We start from the raw sequence: 18,723 nt of genomic DNA, 5'->3' as shown, positions 1-18,723 counted from the left end.
ACTGGGTGTAATTGTTGATCGTAATTTAACACTCGTGGATCAAACAAACTCCACCACAAAGAAAATATTCTTCTCTATGGAAACTAAAACGGATAAAACCTTATTTCCCCAGAGAAATATTTCGTAAACTAGTTCAATCACTGGTATTAAGCCACCTAGACTACTGTAATGGAATATACGCAGGATGCAAAGAACAACTTCTAAAGAAATTCCAACCCGCCCAGAATACAGCAGCCAGATTAATTTATGGAAAATCAAAATTCGACAGTTCTAGACCCCTTTGTGAGAAACTATACTGGCTTCCAGTAAAGGACCAAATCACTTTCAAAATTTGCACCCTGGTCCATAAAATTCTTTATGGTGAAGCCCCAGGTTACATGGATACCCTTATCAATCTGCCATCTAGGAATTCTTGCAGATCATCTCATTCATATTTAAACCTACATCATCCTACCTGTAATTGTTTCAAATATAAATCCACTTACGCTTCCACCTTTTCCTTTATTAGCACTCAACTATGGAATGCATTACCTAAATCTGTGAAGATCATTCATGATCATCTGAACTTCAGAAAATCTCTTAAAACCAGCTTATTTGGAAAGGCTTACCTTAATGGACTTGTCTTAAATCTATAATTCCTGGAATATGACTAATAATTTATGGACCTCATAGACCCTATTACCCTTCTCCTCTTTTCCCTCGACCCTTGTAATTACTATCCTTCCTATTCACCTTACTATACTTTGTCTGTTTGTTTACCGGATTGGCGATTGCCTATATGGACTGATGTTAGCCACATTGAGTCTGCCAATGGGTGGGAAAATGCAGGGTACAAATGTAATAAATAAATAAACCCTCAACCTTAATCACTCCTGATCTTACCCTTCCGGTCTCTGAGAGTCTAAAAATACTGGGTGTAATTGTTGATCGTAATTTAACACTCGTGGATCAAACAAACTCCACCACAAAGAAAATATTCTTCTCTATGGAAACTAAAACGGATAAAACCTTATTTCCCCAGAGAAATATTTCGTAAACTAGTTCAATCACTGGTATTAAGCCACCTAGACTACTGTAATGGAATATACGCAGGATGCAAAGAACAACTTCTAAAGAAATTCCAACCCGCCCAGAATACAGCAGCCAGATTAATTTATGGAAAATCAAAATTCGACAGTTCTAGACCCCTTTGTGAGAAACTATACTGGCTTCCAGTAAAGGACCAAATCACTTTCAAAATTTGCACCCTGGTCCATAAAATTCTTTATGGTGAAGCCCCAGGTTACATGGATACCCTTATCAATCTGCCATCTAGGAATTCTTGCAGATCATCTCATTCATATTTAAACCTACATCCTCCTACCTGTAATTGTTTCAAATATAATCCACTTACGCTTCCACCTTTTCCTTTATTAGCACTCAACTATGGAATGCATTACCTAAATCTGTGAAGATCATTCATGATCATCTGAACTTCAGAAAATCTCTTAAACCAGCTTATTTGGAAAGGCTTACCTTAATGGACTTGTCTTAAATCTATAATTCCTGGAATATGACTAATAATTTATGGACCTCATAGACCCTATTACCCTTCTCCTCTTTTCCCTCGACCCTTGTAATTTACTATCCTTCCTATTCACCTTACTATACTTTGTCTGTTTGTTTACCGGATTGGCGATTGCCTATATGGACTGATGTTAGCCACATTGAGTCTGCCAATGGGTGGGAAAATGCAGGGTACAAATGTAATAAATAAATAAACCCTCAACCTTAATCACTCCTGATCTTACCCTTCCGGTCTCTGAGAGTCTAAAAATACTGGGTGTAATTGTTGATCGTAATTTAACACTCGTGGATCAAACAAACTCACCACAAAGAACTATTCTTCTCTATGGAAACTAAACGGATATAAAACCTTATTTCCCCAGAGAAATATTTCGTAAACTAGTTCAATCACTGGTATTAAGCCACCTAGACTACTGTAATGGAATATACGCAGGATGCAAGAACAACTTCTAAAGAAATTCCAACCCGCCCAGAATACAGCAGCCAGATTAATTTATGGAAATCAAAATTCGACAGTTCTAGACCCCTTTGTGAGAAACTATACTGGCTTCCAGTAAAGGACCAAATCACTTTCAAAATTTGCACCCTGGTCCATAAAATTCTTTATGGTGAAGCCCCAGGTTACATGGATACCCTTATCAATCTGCCATCTAGGAATTCTTGCAGATCATCTCATTCATATTTAAACCTACATCATCCTACCTGTAATTGTTTCAAATATAAATCCACTTACGCTTCCACCTTTTCCTTTATTAGCACTCAACTATGGAATGCATTACCTAAATCTGTGAAGATCATTCATGATCATCTGAACTTCAGAAAATCTCTTAAAACCAGCTTATTTGGAAAGGCTTACCTTAATGGACTTGTCTTAAATCTATAATTCCTGGAATATGACTAATAATTTATGGACCTCATAGACCCTATTACCCTTCTCCTCTTTTCCCTCGACCCTTGTAATTACTATCCTTCCTATTCACCTTACTATACTTTGTCTGTTTGTTTACCGGATTGGCGATTGCCTATATGGACTGATGTTAGCCACATTGAGTCTGCCAATGGGTGGGAAAATGCAGGGTATAAATGTTATAAATAAATAAATAAATTTGCACTAGGCACATACCAACAGTGTGGGGACACATTGAGCATGCTCTTGTATTTGTTTTGTTTTCTCTGCAAGTTGTGTAGATAAATCAAGGATTGGGATTAAAACCATGTTTCTATTTTATTTTATCTGTAACAAATCAAGTTGAACGAGACCTATTTCATATATTATAGATGTAAAATATCTACTGATTCCACTCTAACTTTTGAATATATCACACAATTTTCCTAATTCTTTGTGGAAATATCCATATGAGTGAAAGAAAGTTAATGGAAAGTCACTGATATACAAATATTTTAGAAGGAAGTATTATACCAGCAATGCAGAATTTTTGGCCTTCATTATAAAATCAATGTTGATGCCTCCAATCACAATCTGAAAGAGAAAGGAGAAAGAAGTTATTTTATATCAAAACCAATATACAGATGATAGGATCATTAGGGATCATTAGTAGCCTCTCTCATTGCAAGTAATGTGTGAACATGTGTACATGTGTACCTCACAGCTAATTTTCAAAGGAAACGTATGCAGATACAGTAGTTTCTCTTTCAAAATTAATTGCAAGTTTGTGTAAATAAATTGTGCACACTCCTTAATATCTCCCTATTTTTGCAGATGGCAGACCAGATGTAAAACAGTGAGATTACTTGTGTTGTTGCTTCTCCCAACCTAAACATAACCTGGAAAATGATTTTTAATTTTTTTTTTAAGGACAAAGTATGTAGGTTTGAATTAAGAAACAAAACAGAGAAAGTGTATACTTGAGTTGGTCTAAACCATATGGAAATAATATTTATGGATATAATTTTATAAATAATTTTTCACATGTAAAGGCAATTTAACACATGTAAAAGCTGCATGCATAAAAGTACAGGCAATGACAAGAAGGTTCAAACTTGTACACAAGTTGTATATAGGCATGTTCAGAGGTAGAATTTGAAGAGCAAAAGAGGGATTCCAATATGTAGTGGACAAGGCTCAGCAAAAAGTAGCACAATAGGCCTCAAGAGTTGGTGTCAGCTAAATGGATGCTCCAACATTATTATTCAATTCAATCTAGGGGTGGGCACCGACTGAAATTTTTAATTGCAATTAACTGCTTGATTAAAAAAGTTTATGATTAATCATGGCGTGCATTTTGAACATATGCTTTTTACTTCTTTTTGAATGTTGAACCAAACATTCTTTTCAACAAATGCTCAGCATGGCTGATTATCCTTTACAACATGCTATTCAATTAGGGGTGGCAACAATTACAAATTTTAATCAAATTTAATTGTGGTATTAAAATTTTTAATCACATATTAGTCAAAATTCTGGACTGGATGACTTGGTACTGGTAAATTCCCACTGCATGAAAATTTTTTAAACCTGCTGAATATAATGAAAAGTTGCATGCACACACTTCCTTCCCACTGCACATTGCTCCCCCTCTCCTCCTTACAGGTACCTACCTTTATCCTTTCCTGCTGCATCCTTCCCCTTCATCTTCCCTTCTGCTGCTAAACCTGTTGCCCTTGTCACACAGACACCCATTTCTCTCCTGTCCTACTGATGACCCCCCCCAATACACGTCCAGCATCCCCCACCCACCCACCCACATTTATCTGGCTCTTCATAGGGTCTCCAGCAGCAATTCCCCCATGCTACTTGCAACTGATGCCGATGTCTTCCCTCTGTTATGTTATGCCAAGCATTTTGATTGGTTGCATTCACTTAACTTTATATTGGAGATTTTGAATTGTAACCAATACATATGCTGGTTTTTTCCACTCTTACAACCCCCCCCCCCCCCCCCCCCCCCCCCCCCCCCCATTTACAAAGCCATGATAGCGGCTGTCAGTGCTGTAATGTATTGACTTGATTTGTGCACATAACATATAAGCATAGGCATGTAGATATATATTTTGTGTATGAATATTTAGCAGGCAATAATGCTTGTGGCTTCAGTCTAGGCATGATTGATGCCTGTTTATCCTTAGTATTTTTTAAAGTAACATAGAGGGGAATAATCGAATGTCACTGGCAAAATAGATCGCCGGCGATCTATTTTGGCAGTGGCGCAACAGCTGGCCAGAACCGTATTATCAAAAAGATGGCCGGCCATCTTTTTTTCGATAATACGGTTTAGACCGGCCAAATGCCTTGGATGTCGCTGGGTTTGAGATGGCCGGTTTTGTTTTTCAGCGATAATGGAAAAAAATGTCGGTCATCTCCAACCCGGCGACAGCCAAGGCATTTGGTCGTGGGAAGAGTCAGCATTTGTAGTGCACTTACATGCCAGGACACCAACTGGGCACCCTAGGGGTCAGTGTAGTGGACTTCAGAAACAGCTCCCACATGCATAGCTCCCTTACTGTGGGTGCTGAGCCCCCCCCAAACCCCCTACCCACAAATGTGCACCCACTAAAAGTGCTCCAGGGACCTGCACACACTCAGGCCTCTAGGACTTGTTGCTGCTGCAGTTCAGCATTTGACACCTGAAGACTAATGTCTTTGAAAAAGTCCTTTATTTGAATAAGCACCTTTACTCACAGTTAACTGCAGATCAGAGGTTGTGCCCCACTGGCAAAGAGTCTCCCTGATACTGAGATTAGCAGTAGGTCTGAGCTGGCAGAATGCTGTACAATGCCCTCTTTCAGCAACATTCAAGGTAATAACGTTTTCTAACGTGGGTAACACATGAAAGGGATCTAAAACTGGCTTACAAAAATGGCCACTACCTCATGGACTACCGGAAACAAAACAGGGCACACTCTGACCCAGTTAGCAGGGGGAAAAAGCATCATGGGAGTATAGCCCAGTACCCTACACCCACCACAATGCATTGCTGATGTGACTCTGTAGGGCACCTAACAGAAAAGGTGTCACACTCACCTGAGAGCCACATTGCAACCATGGAAAGGCTGTCAGACGATACAACACATTCTGCTGTCATGGAGGTGGGTACGGAATTTGAGGCTGGCATACAGGCTGGCAAAAAGGTTTTCATTTTAACTTTTGTAGTATGGGAGGGGGTTGGTGACCACTGGGGGAGTAAGGGGAGGTCATCCCTCTTCTGCTCCATACTATTCCAGCTTGCTCCAGTCCCGCTGCTGTGCTCTCCACCGCACTCACCTGTTCCTGCCTGCCTGCCTGCTAGCCTATCAACCAACCTCCAAATTATTCCAGCTAGTTCCAGTCCTGCTGCTGAGCTCTCCACCGCACTCACCTGTCCCTGCCTGCCTGCATGCGAGCCAATCAACCAACCTGCCCTTCAACTTGCCTGCTTGTCTGCCCATCAACAACCTGCCTGCCTCCTAGCCTGCACAATTACCTACCTGCCTCCCCGCCTGCCGCCTTGCCAGCCCATCACTCTCCTGACTGACTGCTCACCCTTCATCCTGCCTGCCTCCCAGCCCATCTACCTGCTTGCCTGCCCCCCAGCACAGCAACCTACCTGCCTGCTTGCCCCCCAGCCCAGCAACCTACCTGCCTGCTTGCCCCCCATCAACCTACCTACCCGTCCAGCCCCTCTACCTACCTTCCCACCTGCCAATCTGCCTGTCAAACCACCATCACTACATATGCACCCGTAAACACCTCAGTCACTACTTATGCCCCCCTTACACATTCTCTTCATTGCCCTGTCCCTTCCTAATCTATTCCCACTCCCCCCACCGCTGTATACCGCACGAACTCACTACCCATCCATGTCCTCTCCAGTCCTGCTCACTACTGCAATACCCTACCCACCCCCCGTCCCCCACCACCACACCATCTCTACTGTCCTCCTCCTCCTTCCTAGCTCTCAACCTTCAACACCTCCTTCCTGCCATGAACCTTTCCCCATTCCTCCTAAGCACATCCCGCCTTCGTCGCCCTACCTCCCCCACCCTCCTCCGCACTCTATTGCTCCTTCTCCTGCTATCCGCGGGAGACATCAATCCCAACCCAGGTCCCCCACACCTGTCCTCGTCTCATCCATGCAAACGTTTCTGCGATGTCTCCAATCTCATCTTTATTCTCCTCCTCCCCCCTCCTCCCTCCCCTTCTCGTGTGCCCTGTGGAATGCCCGCTCGGTCTGCAACAAACTTTCCTTCACCCATGATCTCTTCATCTCCCGTTCCCTTCAACTGCTCGCCCTAACTGAAACCTGGCTCACCCCCGACGACTCTGCATCAGTCGCGGCCCTATGCCATGGAGGTTATCTCTTCTCCCATTTTCCCCGCCCAGTTGGCCGCGGTGGCGGCGTCAGATTACTACTTTCGCCCCTGATAAGTCCCTCTCTTCCTTCCTTACCGACTTCGATGCCTGGCTCTCCGTTTTTCTTGAGCCCTCATCCCCATCCCTCATTCTTGGAGACTTTAACATACACAATGATGAACCATCCGACTCTTATGCTTCTCAGTTCCTCACTCTAACCTCCTCCTTCAACCTCCAATTGAGCTCCACCACCCCTACTCACCAATCTGGCCACTGTCTTGACCTCATCCTCTCCTCTACCTGCTCACCCTCTAATTTCTGCGCCTCAGCTCTTCCTCTCTCTGACCATCACCTGATCATCTTTACACTTCATCACCCTCCCCCTCAGTCCCGCCCAACACTAACCACTACTTCCAGGAATCTCCAGGCTGTCGACCCTCCCACCTTATCCTCTAGTATCTCTAATCTCCTCCCTTCCGTTATGTCCTCCGAGTCTGTCGACAAGGCTGTATCCACTTATAATGCCACTCTCTCCTCTGCTCTCGACACCCTTGCACCGTCCATCTCCTGTCCCATAAGGCGTACTAATCCCCATCCCTGGCTGACCCCTTGCACCCGATACCTTCGCTCCTGCGCCCCTACGTTCCTACCCGTAACCTCCGCTCTCAAGACAAATCCCTCCTTTCAGTACCCTTCTCCACCACCGCCAACTCCAGGCTCCGCCCTTTCTGCCTCGCCTCACCCCATGCTTGGAATAAACTCCCTGAGCCCATTCGCTAGGCCCCCTCCCTGTTAAGTAGTAGTAGTAGTAGTTTGCAGGCTGCTATCTAGCAGCAGTTTTTTATGGTAAAATGTATACTTACCTGTGAATTGTCTTTCCTTTTATTTTTTTATTTTTTGAATGCTTTATTAATACATGGTAGAAACAGAACAAGTAAATGCGTAATACAGCAAGACTCTGTAGCATCAAAGGCTAGTAGTGAAACATGGTAAAAAGGAGAAACAACTAGAAATACAGTGCCAGACGCATAGCCAATGAAATGTGGAAACAAGAATGCTCCTAGCAAAGTGACTCCACCCTAGCCATATCAACAAACAATTAGAAAAAACAGTATTGAACATGCCCAAGCTTATCCTCTGCCCATTTGTATTGATAGGTAGGCACCCTTCCAATATACACACAAATACAATCACACCTGCCACAACTCTCAGTTGCAAGCAACATAATACACAATCACACCAACTACCCTTCCCCCTCCCCTCCCCCCACACCAACTATCTTCCCCCTCTCCTCCCCCCATGAGTAGGGTATCATGTTCAGGGCTCAGGGAGACTGGAACTTCCCAAATATTGCTGCCATATAGCGGTATATTGATGAAACTCCAGCTAACCATTCATGCTGTAAGCAGAAATTTCAAATTTGGCAATATCCCAAATTCTCTGTTCCCACTGTATCACAGGGGGATATTCCGTAGGTACCAAGGCAGTGTACAGCAGATACAGTTTAACATAAAACTTACAATTTTGTTAACAGCATAACAATAGTAAAATAATCAAGAATAAACATAAATACAATAAATGAAGTAAACATGAAAACAGTAAATTGAAACCTAATAATTGAACTACTGTGAAACAGTATCAAAAATGTACACATTTAACAGCACTGGAATTCAAATACCAGAGATATAATACAACGTTAACATAACACTAATGATTTTTTTATTTTATTTTTTATTTGTTACATTTATACCCCGCATTTTCCCACCTTTTTGCAGGCTCAATGTGGCTTACAAAGTACCGTAAAGGTATTTGCCATTACGGTTGATAACAAATAAAAAATTGTGTTGTAGACAAATGAGGTAGATGTGGTTCAGGCGTCATGGGGTCAAGGGGAATGAGGATAGTAGATTGTCCAGTACGATCATTCATTATGTTGTGTTGCTGGGTGTGGGGAGTTATGTTGGATCGGTGGGGTAGGCTTTTTTTTTTTTTTTTGAAGAGGTGGGTTTTTAATGATATCCTGAAGTTTAGATGGTCATGGATTGTTTTTATGGCATGCGGGAGTCCATTCCATAGTTGTGTGCTTATGTAGGAGAAGCTGGATGCATAAGTTGTTTTGTATTTTAGCCTTTTGCAGTTTGGGTAATGTAGGTTTAGGTAAGATCAAGCTGATCCGAATCTGTTTCTAGTTGGTACGTCTATGAGGTCTGTCATGTATCCTGGGACTACGCCGTAGATGATTTTATGAACCAGAGTGCAGATTTTGAAGATGATCAGTTCTTTGATTGGGAGCCAGTGCAGCTTTTCTTGAAGGGGTTTAGCACTTTCAAATTGTGTTTTACCATATATCAGTCTGGCTGCTGTGTTTTGGGCAGTCTGGAGTTTTTTGTGAGTTGTTCTTTGCATCCCGCGTATATTCCGTTGCAGTAATCTGCATGGCTTAGGACCTTTGATTGTATTAGTTTACGAAAGGTATCCCTCGGGAAGAAAGGTTTTATACGTTTGAGTTTCCACATTGAGTAGAACATTTTCTTTATTATGGTTTTTATTTGGCTCTCGAGAGTGAGATTGCAGTTGATTGTGACTCCAAGTATTTTTAGGCTGTCCTGGGGTGTTTAATGTTGTGGGTTTGTAGTTCTTATGTTGAGATGAGAGGATCAGGCAATGTGTTTTTTCAGTGTTCAGTTTCAGTTGGAATGAGCTTGCCCAAGAGTCCATGATGTTTAGGCCATCATTGATTTCATTGGTTATTTCAGTCAGGGCTTGTCTGAATGGAATGTAGTTTGTAACATCATCTGCATAGATGAATGGGTTAAGGCCTCGATTGGATAAGGATTTTGCCAGTGGGATCATCATTATGATGAAGAGTATTGGTGATAATGGTGATCCTTGGGGTACTCCGCAGGCTGCTTTCCACGGTGGTGATATGTTTGAATTTGATTGTACTTGATATGTTCTGGTGGTTAGAAAGCCCTTGATCAATTTAAGTACATTTCCAACAATCCCGAAGTGGCCAAGGAGTCTTAATAGTATATTATGGTTTACCATGTCGAATGCGCTAGACATGTTGAATTGAAGGAGAAGTATGCTTTTACCTATGGCTATTTCCTGTTTGAATTTAGCCAGGAGCGTGACTATGACAGTTTCGGTACTATGGTGGGAGCGGAATCCTGATTGTGAGTCGTGTAGTATAGAGTGCTTGTCCAAGTATTCCGTAAGCTGTTTGGTCACCATGCTCTCCGTCAATTTTACTACTAGAGGAATGGATGCAACTGGGTGGTAGTTGATGATGTTGTTTGTTTTTTTCTTAGTATCTTTTGGTATTGGGGTAAGTAGGATATTGCCATGTTCCTCGGGGAAGAAACCTTGTTGTAGGGTGAAGTTTAGGTGGGATGTAAGGTCTTCTATGAATCGGCTGGGGGCGGATTTGAGAAGATGACTGGGACATATGTCCAGTTTGCAGTGGGTGTTGGCGAATCTGTGAATCGCTTGTATAACTGATTCACTGGTGAGTAGGTTGAATGTAGACCAGATACGGTCAGCTGGGTATCCGCTCGGGATTAGGTCTAGGTCATCGAGGAAGTTTTCGATGTCTGTGTTGTGATAAGGGAGAGTGCTGCGTAATTTTATTTTGTTCTTGAAATAGGTAGCCAGGTTGTCTGTGGATGGGATGTCTGTGTTGGGTGTAGTGACAGGGATGGTGTCTAGTAACTTATTTACGAGTTGGAATAGTTTCTTAAGGTCTTTGATGTCCGGTCCTAATTTAGTCTTGTAGTAGGACCTTTTGGTTTGTTTAATTGCATACTTCTATTTTCTGTGTATTTGTTTCCATGTGTTGAGTGTATGTTCGTCTTTTGTTTTTTTTTCATGCTCGTTCAAATTTTCTGGATTGTGTTTTGAGTTTTTTTAGATCATCGTTGAACCATGGTATCGAGTTTTGTCTTTTTGATATTCTTGTCTTTAGGGGTGCTATGTCGTTTAGTATGCTACTGCATCTAGCCTCCCAACTAATAGGATCCTCATCTGCAACCCAGGAGAGCATTGATATTGACAGTAAAAAAATAATCAAGCTGAGCATATACCTTTTGTGGGTTCGAATAAAAAGTATAGTCCCTCTCCTGGGGATGAAGGTGCACCACACATCCAGTACTCCCAGGTGCTTCAACAGGAAGTTTATGCTCTTCCTTGGTTTTCCTGGGTTACAATCTAGTAAGGGATCCGCAGTGACATAGAAGACGTCTCCCAATATAAATTGTTATTCTGAATATGTCAACACCAATGCCACCAGAACAGAATTAAATTTATGGCGTAGACATTGGGTGCATAAATATTGCAGAACACCAACTTACATCCCCAGAGGTCCCCAGCCATTATGACATATCTACCTTCACTGTCTTGGCATTTTATGTAGATGAAAGGGCAATTGTTTGTGGATCAGGGTGCCTAGCCCTCTTTGCTGCCCATTATATGCTGAATAGCCGAACTCCCCCACCCAGCCTCTTTTTTCATGTTCAAGAGCTATCAGATGGGTTTCCTGAATAAATGCTATGTCTGTTCCTGCCGTCTGGAACCATATGGGAATCTTTTTTGTTTAATAGGGGAGTTGATACCAGCCTCATTCAGGGTAACCAGTTTCAAATTAACCATTATACAAAAGAAGCAAAAGTGAAATAACAAATGCTATCTATATTGCAAATGTCCAGCTGGCTCCCCAGCTAGACACATCAGACAAAAGAACATTGATTAGAGATACACAACAGGGGTCCTTTAACTGAGGTGCACTGAAAAATGGACTGCTCTAGTGCAGGCACATGTTTTGGGCACACACAGATCCATTTTTCAGTGCGCCTGTAAAAGAGGCCCTTTTTAAATTTTTGCCAAAAATGAAAGTGTGGCAAAAAAAACTGGCGCGCATCCATTTGTCTCTAAGATCTTACCGCCACCCATTGACTTAGCAGTAAGGTCTCACGCAGTAACCGTGCAGTCATCGTCTATGAGCGTAGAATGACGATTACTGCCCAGTTTCCGCCACGTTCCGGAAAATAAAAATTATTTTCCGGCGCAAGTAAGATATTGATAAACACAGTTTGAATTTTAAAATTAAAAAAAAGCAAACAAACTTTATTAGCTAGTCTCCATACCCTTTTCCCCATAGCTTTAAAACGAAGTTTCTGCCATAGCATTAACAGATAGTTTCTAGAAGGGACAGAAGGGCTCAGTACAGACTTAGAAAGAAAATAAAAATATAGGAGAGGGAAGCAAGTATTATTAACTACTTTCCGTGGAGGGGCATAATCGAAAGGGATGCCCAAGTTTTGCTGAGGATGGCCTCACAAAACGTCCCGGTGGATGGGCGCATTATTGAAACAAGATGGACGTCCATCTTTTGTTTCGATAATACGGTCGGGGATGCCCAAATCTTGAAATTTAAGTCATCCTTAGAGATGGTCGTCCCTAGACTTGATTGTTTCTGATTTTTGGCGATAATGAAAACCAAGGACGCCCATCTCAGAAACGACCAAATGCAAGCCCTTTGGTCATGGGAGGAGCCAGCATTCGTAGTGCACTGGCCTCCTGACATGCCAGGACAACAAACGGGCACCCTAGGGGGCACTGCAGTAGACTTCAGAAATTGCTCCCAGGTACATAGCTCCCTTACCTTGTGTGCTGAGCCCCTCAAACCCTTCCAAAACCCACTACCCACAACTGTACACCACTACCATAACCCTTACGGGTGAAGGGGGCACCTAGATGTGGGTACAGTGGGTTTCTGGTGGGTTTTGGAGGGCTCGCTGTTTCCTCCACAAATAACAGGTAGGGAGGATGGGCCTGGGTCCGCCTGCCTGAAGTGCACTGCACCCACTAAAACTGCTCCAGGGACCTGCATACTGCTGTGATGGGCCTGAGTATGACATTTGAGGCTGGCACGACATATTGTGAAAGATGTTTTTTAGGGTGGGAGGGGGTTAGTGACCACTGGGGGAGTAAGGGGAGGTGCTCCCCTAATTCTCATCTAGTCAGTTAGGGCACCTTTTTGTGGCTTGGTCATAAGAAAAACAGGACCAGGTAAAGTCGTCCAAGTGCTTGTCAGGGACGCCTTTTTTTTCCATTATGGGTCGAGGACGCCCATGTGTTAGGAACGCCCAAGTCCCGCCTTCGCTACTCCTTCGACATGCCCCCGTGAACTTTGGTCATCCCCGTGATGGAAAGCAGTTGGGGACGCCGAAAATCGGCTTTTGATTATGCCAATTTGGGAACCCTGTGAGAAGGATGCCCATCTTGCGATTTGTATCGAAAGATGGGCATCCTTCTCTTTCGAAAATGAGCCTGATAGTGTACAATCACTTTTCCCAATAGTTTTAAACTGAAAATTTCTCTAAAGGTAGAAACTTAACAGCCAAGAGTATAAAAAGGATAGTAGCTAGGCTTGAACTGTTCTAAAAGAAAGTAACTCTCTGTTCTTGCCTGCTGGAGAGGTAGCACTGCAGTTGACATGAATTAGGTGTGAATTAAGGTGTAAGGAAGTAGAACAGTTGCTAAGGATACTAAGGTCAATTTGATTACTGGGCTAGCTTCAAAGGGTTTGGTTAAAATAGTCTCAGAATCCAAACTATATATAGAGGAAAGGTCCCACTCAACTTTCTTTCTGAGATGTTCTGAGAGAAGAGGACATCTCTGTGGATAAGTACCATTATTTTTTTCTGAGTTTGGTAACTTAAAGTTTAGGGTTTAAAGAGGAATTGTAGGTCATTGATAAACACAGTTAGAATTTAAAAATAAAAAAGCAAGCAAACTTTATTAGCTAGTCTCCATAGTCTTTCCCCCATAGTTTTAAAACTTGAAGTTTCTACCACAGCTTATAGATTAGGGTTTAAAAAAGGAAATGCAGGATACTGATAAACAAAGAATTTTAAAATAAAAAAAGCAAGCAAACTTTATTAGTTAGTCTCCATAGCCTTTTCCCTATAGTTTTAAAACTTGCAGTTTCTGCCACAGCTTAACATTAGGGTTTAAAAGAGGAACTGTAGGATATTGATAAACACAGTTAGAATTTTAAAATAAAAAATGCAAGCAAACTTTATTAGCTAGTCTCCACAGCCTTTTCCCCATAGTTTTACATAGTAACATAGTAGATGACGGCAGAAAAAGACCTGCACGGTCCATCTAGTCTGCCCACGATAAACTCATATGTGTATACCTTACCTTGATTTGTACCTGTCTTTTTCAGGGCACAGACCGTATAAGTCTGTCCAGCAGTATTTCCCGCCTCCCAACCACCAGTCCCGCCTCCCATCACCGGCTCCGGCACAGACCCCGTATAAGTCTGCCCTCCCCCATCCTAGCCTCTCAACCACCAACCCCTCTTCCCCCCGCCACCCAATTTCAGCTAAGCTTCTGTGGATCCATTCCTTCTGCACAGGATTCCTTTATGCCTGTCCCATGCATGTTTGAATTCCGTTACCGTTTTCATCTCCACCACCTCCCGCGGGAGGGCATTCCAAGCGTTCACCACCCTCTCCGTGAAGAAATACTTCCTGACATCTTTCCTGAGTCTGCCCCCCTTCAATCTCATTTCATGTCCTCTCGTTCTACCGCATTCCCATCTCCGGAAAAGATTCGTTTGCGGATTAATACCTTTCAAATATTTGAACGTCTGTATCATATCACCCCTGTTCCTCCTTTCCTCCAGAGTATACATGTTCAGGTCAGCAAGTCTCTCTTCATACGTCTTGAAACGCAACTCCCATACCATCCTCGTAGCTTTTCTTTGCACCGCTTCCATTTTTTTAACATCCTTCGCAAGGTACGGCCTCCAAAACTGAACACAATACTCCAGGTGGGACCTCACCAACGTCTTATACAGGGGCATTAAAACCTCCTTTTTTCTGCTGGTCATACCTCTCTCTATACAGCCTAGCAGCCTTCTCGCTACGGCCACCGTCTTGTCGCACTGTTTCATCGCCTTCAGGTCCTCAGATACTATCACCCAAGATCCCTCTCCCCGTCCGTGTCTATCAGGCTCTCCCCACCTAACACATACGCCTCCCTTGGATTTCTACTCCCTAAGTGCATCACTTTGCATTTCTTCGCATTGAATTTTAATTGCCAAACGTTAGACCATTTTTCCAGCTTCTTCAGATCTTTTTTCATGTTTTCCACTCCCTCCAGGGTGTCCACTCTGTTGCAAATCTTGGTGTCATCCGCAAAAAGGCAAACTTTACCTTGTAAATCTTCGGCAATGTCACTCACAAATATATTGAACAGAATGGGCCCCAGCACCGATCCCTGAGGCACTCCACTACTCACCTTTCCCTCCTCCGAGCGAACTCCATTCACTACCACCCTTTGGCGTCTGCCCGTCAACCAGTTCCTAATCCAGTTCACCACTTCGGGTCCTATCTTCAGCCCTTCTAGTTTATTCAAGAGCCTCCTGTGGGGAACCGTGTCAAAAGCCTTGCTGAAATCTAAGTAGATGACGTCCATAGCACGTCCTTGATTTAATTCTCCTCTCACCCAGTCAAAGAATTCAATGAGATTCGTTTGGCACGATTTCCCTTTGGTGAAACCATGTTGTCTCGGATCTTGCACCTTATTGGCTTCCAGGAAATTCACTATCCTTTCCTTCAGCATGGCTTCCATTACTTTTCCAATAACCGAAGTGAGGCTTACCGGCCTGTAGTTTCCAGCTTCTTCCCTATCACCACTTTTGTGAAGAGGGACCATCTCCGCCATTCTCCAATCCCTCGGAACCTCTCCCGTCTCCAAGGATTTATTAAACAAATCTTTAAGAGGACCCGCCAGAACCTCTCTGAGTTCCCTCAGTATTCTGGGGTGGATCCCGTCCGGCCCCATGGCTTTGTCCACCTTCAGCTTTCCAAGTTGTTCATACACACTCTCTTCCGTGAACGGTGCTCTATCCACTTCATTTTCAGGTGTACTTTTGCCAGTCCCTCTCGGTCCTTCCCCAGGATTTTCTTCAGTAAAAACAGAACAAAAGTTTCTATTTAGCAAATTGGCTTTTTTTTCATCATTTTCTACATAGCGTTTTGCTGTATCTTTTAGTCTCACAATCCCCTTTTTAGTCTTTCTCCTTTCACTAATATACCTGAAGAAGTTTTTGTCTCCCCTCCGTACATTTCTAGCCATTTGTTCTTCCGCTTGCGCCTTCGCCAGACGTACCTCTCTCTTGGCTTCTTTCAGTTTCATCCGGTATTCCTCCCCGTGTTCCTCTACTTGAGATTTTTTGTATTTCTGGAATGCTAACTCTTTAGCCTTTATTTTCTCAGCCACTTGCTTTGAAAACCATATCGGTTTCCTTTTTCTCTTGCTTTTATTTACCCTCCTTACATAAAGGTCTGTGGCCCTGTTTATTACTTCTTTCAGCTTGGACCACTGTCCTTCCACGTGTTGTGCGTTCTCGCAGCCCATCAGCTTTGTTAAAGTCAGTTCGCTTGAAGTCCAGGACTTTGAGTTTAGAGTGGCCGCTAACCACATGAGCCGTTATATCAAAACAAACCGTTTGATGGTCACTGCTTCCCAGGTGCGCAGCCACTTGGACATTTGACACACTATCCCCATTCGTGAGCACCAGATCCAGCGTCGCTCCCTCCCTCGTGGGTTCCGTCACCATTTGTCTGAGCAGAGCACTTTGGAAAGCATCCACAATCTCTCTACTTCTTTCCGATTTTGCAGAAGGAACCTTCCAATCTACATCCGGCAGATTAAAATCTCCCAACAACAGAACCTCTCTTTTCTTCTCCAACTTCTGAATATCAGCGATCAGATTTTTATCCAGTTCCTCCAATTGTGTCGGGGGTCTGTAGACAACACCCACGTGGACCAAGGTTCTATCCTCTCTTTTTAAGGTGATCCATATCGCTTCTTCCTTTCCCCACTTCCCTGTCATTTCAGTTGCTGCGATATCATCTCTCATATACAGAGCTACTCCTCCACCTTTACGTCCCTCTCTATCCTTCCTAAAAAGATTATGTTTACATCCCATTCATGGGAACCATTGAGCCATGTCTCTGTGACTGCAACTATGTCCAAGTCAGTCTCCAACATCAGGGCTTGAAGGTCATGAATTTTATTGCTTAGACTGTGAGCATTTGTGGTCATTGCTTTCCAACTACATTTCCTAGTATGTGTTTTGGGTTTAGTGATTTGTGAGTGTCTTTTCTCTTTGGGTACCTTCTCCTCTTTTTGTTCCCTCTTCTTTGCTTTTTCTTTTTTTTCTGCTTCAATTTTAGTTTCAGGAACATCACAGTGCTGTAGTGGAGCAAAAGAATTTTGTAGTGGCAACACTTGTGTGGGCGGATGCTTCTGTGTCACATGACGAATTCTGCCTGAGCCTACTGTGAGCCATCTGTTCCTTTGTGGTTTTATTCTCTGAGGCAGTGGTGAGAAGTTATGATTCTGCACAGTCCTATAAGTTGCTTTAATTGCATCTAATTCTTGCATTACTTTATAGAGCTCTTGTTTTAAATTTTTAATTTTAAAACTTGAAGTTTCTCCCACAGCTTAAAGATTAGAGTTTAAAAGAGGAATTGTAGGATAGTGATAAACATAGAATTGTATAATTAAAAAAAAAGCAAGCAAGCTTTATTACCTAGTCTCAATAGCCTTCTCCCCATAGTTTTAAAACTTGAAGTTTCTGCCACAGCATTAACAGATAGTCTCTAGAAGGCACAGAAGGGCCCTGTTCAGTCTTAGAAAGAAAATAAAAATATAAGAGAAGGAAGCAAGTATTATTAACTACTTTCCACAGTGTAAAATCCCTTTTCCCTATAGTTTTAAACTAAAAATTTCTCTAGAAGTAGAATCTTAACAGCCAATAGTATAAAAAGGATAGTAGCTAGACTTGAACTGTTCGGAATGAAAGTTATTCTCTGTTCTTGCCTGCTGGAGAGGTAGCACTGCAGTTTATATGAATTAGGTGTGAAATAAGGTATGAGGAAGTAGAACAGTTGCTAAGGATACTATGGGCAATTTGATTACTGGGCTAGCTTCAAAGGGTTTGTGTAAAATAGTCTCCTTAAAATCCAAACTATTTATAGAGGTAAGGTCCCACTCAACTTTCTTTCTGAGACATTCTGAGAGAAGAGGACATCTCTATGGATAAGTGCCATTATTTTATTCTGAGCTTGGTAACTTAAAGATTAGGGTTTAAAAGAGGAATTGTAGTTTATTGATAAACACATAATTTTAAAATAAAAAAGCAAGCAAGCAAACTTTACCAGCTTTTCTCCATAGCCTTTTCCCCATAGTTTTAAACCTTGAAGTTTCTGCCAAAGCTTATACATTCATTTTTAAAAGAGGAATTGTATGATATTGATAAACACAGAATTTTAAAATAAAAAAAAGCAAACAAACTTTATTAGCTAGTGTCCATACCCTTTTCCCCATAGTTTTAAAACTTGAAGTTTCTGCCACAGCATTAACAGATAACATTCTGGCAACAGATATACAACAACGATTGGACAACACAAATGGACTCCATATACTACCTCATAGAATGGGATAAAAGGTGCATAAACGTACTAGATGAAATAGCACCCTTATGAACAAGAACCTCACGTAAGCTTAACTCGATACCATGGTTCAACGATGATCTGAAAAAGCTAAAAATGCAAACCAGGAAACTCGAACGAGCATGGAAAAAAACAAAAGATGAACATACACTCAACACATGGAAACAAACCCAAAGGAAATACAAATATGCAATAAGACAGACCAAAAGATCATACTATAAAACTAAAATAGGGACAGATTACAAAGACTCAAAGAAATTATACCAACTTGTGAACAAACTCCTAGATACCAACTTGGTCACTACAACAAATACAGACATCCCACCCGCAGACAAA

The 18,723-nt window shown here is 42.3% G+C and overlaps 1 protein-coding gene across 1 annotated transcript in view; it reads right to left on the bottom strand.

Annotated features, from left to right (window-relative positions):
• LOC115478317 (pseudouridine-5'-phosphate glycosidase-like) overlaps positions 1–18,723 on the bottom strand; it is a 770,820-nt gene that overhangs the window by 65,103 nt on the left and 686,994 nt on the right. Inside the window, exon 11 of the mRNA XM_030215622.1 lies at positions 2,987–3,046. Coding sequence (XP_030071482.1) covers positions 2,987–3,046 — 60 coding nt within the window. The remainder of the gene's footprint in view (positions 1–2,986; positions 3,047–18,723) is intronic.

Source organism: Microcaecilia unicolor, chromosome 10 (assembly GCF_901765095.1).
Source record: "Microcaecilia unicolor chromosome 10, aMicUni1.1, whole genome shotgun sequence".
Lineage (NCBI taxonomy): Eukaryota > Metazoa > Chordata > Amphibia > Gymnophiona > Siphonopidae > Microcaecilia > Microcaecilia unicolor.
The sequence above is the reverse complement of the archived record's forward strand: the minus strand, read 5'-3'. Positions and strand labels throughout refer to the sequence as shown.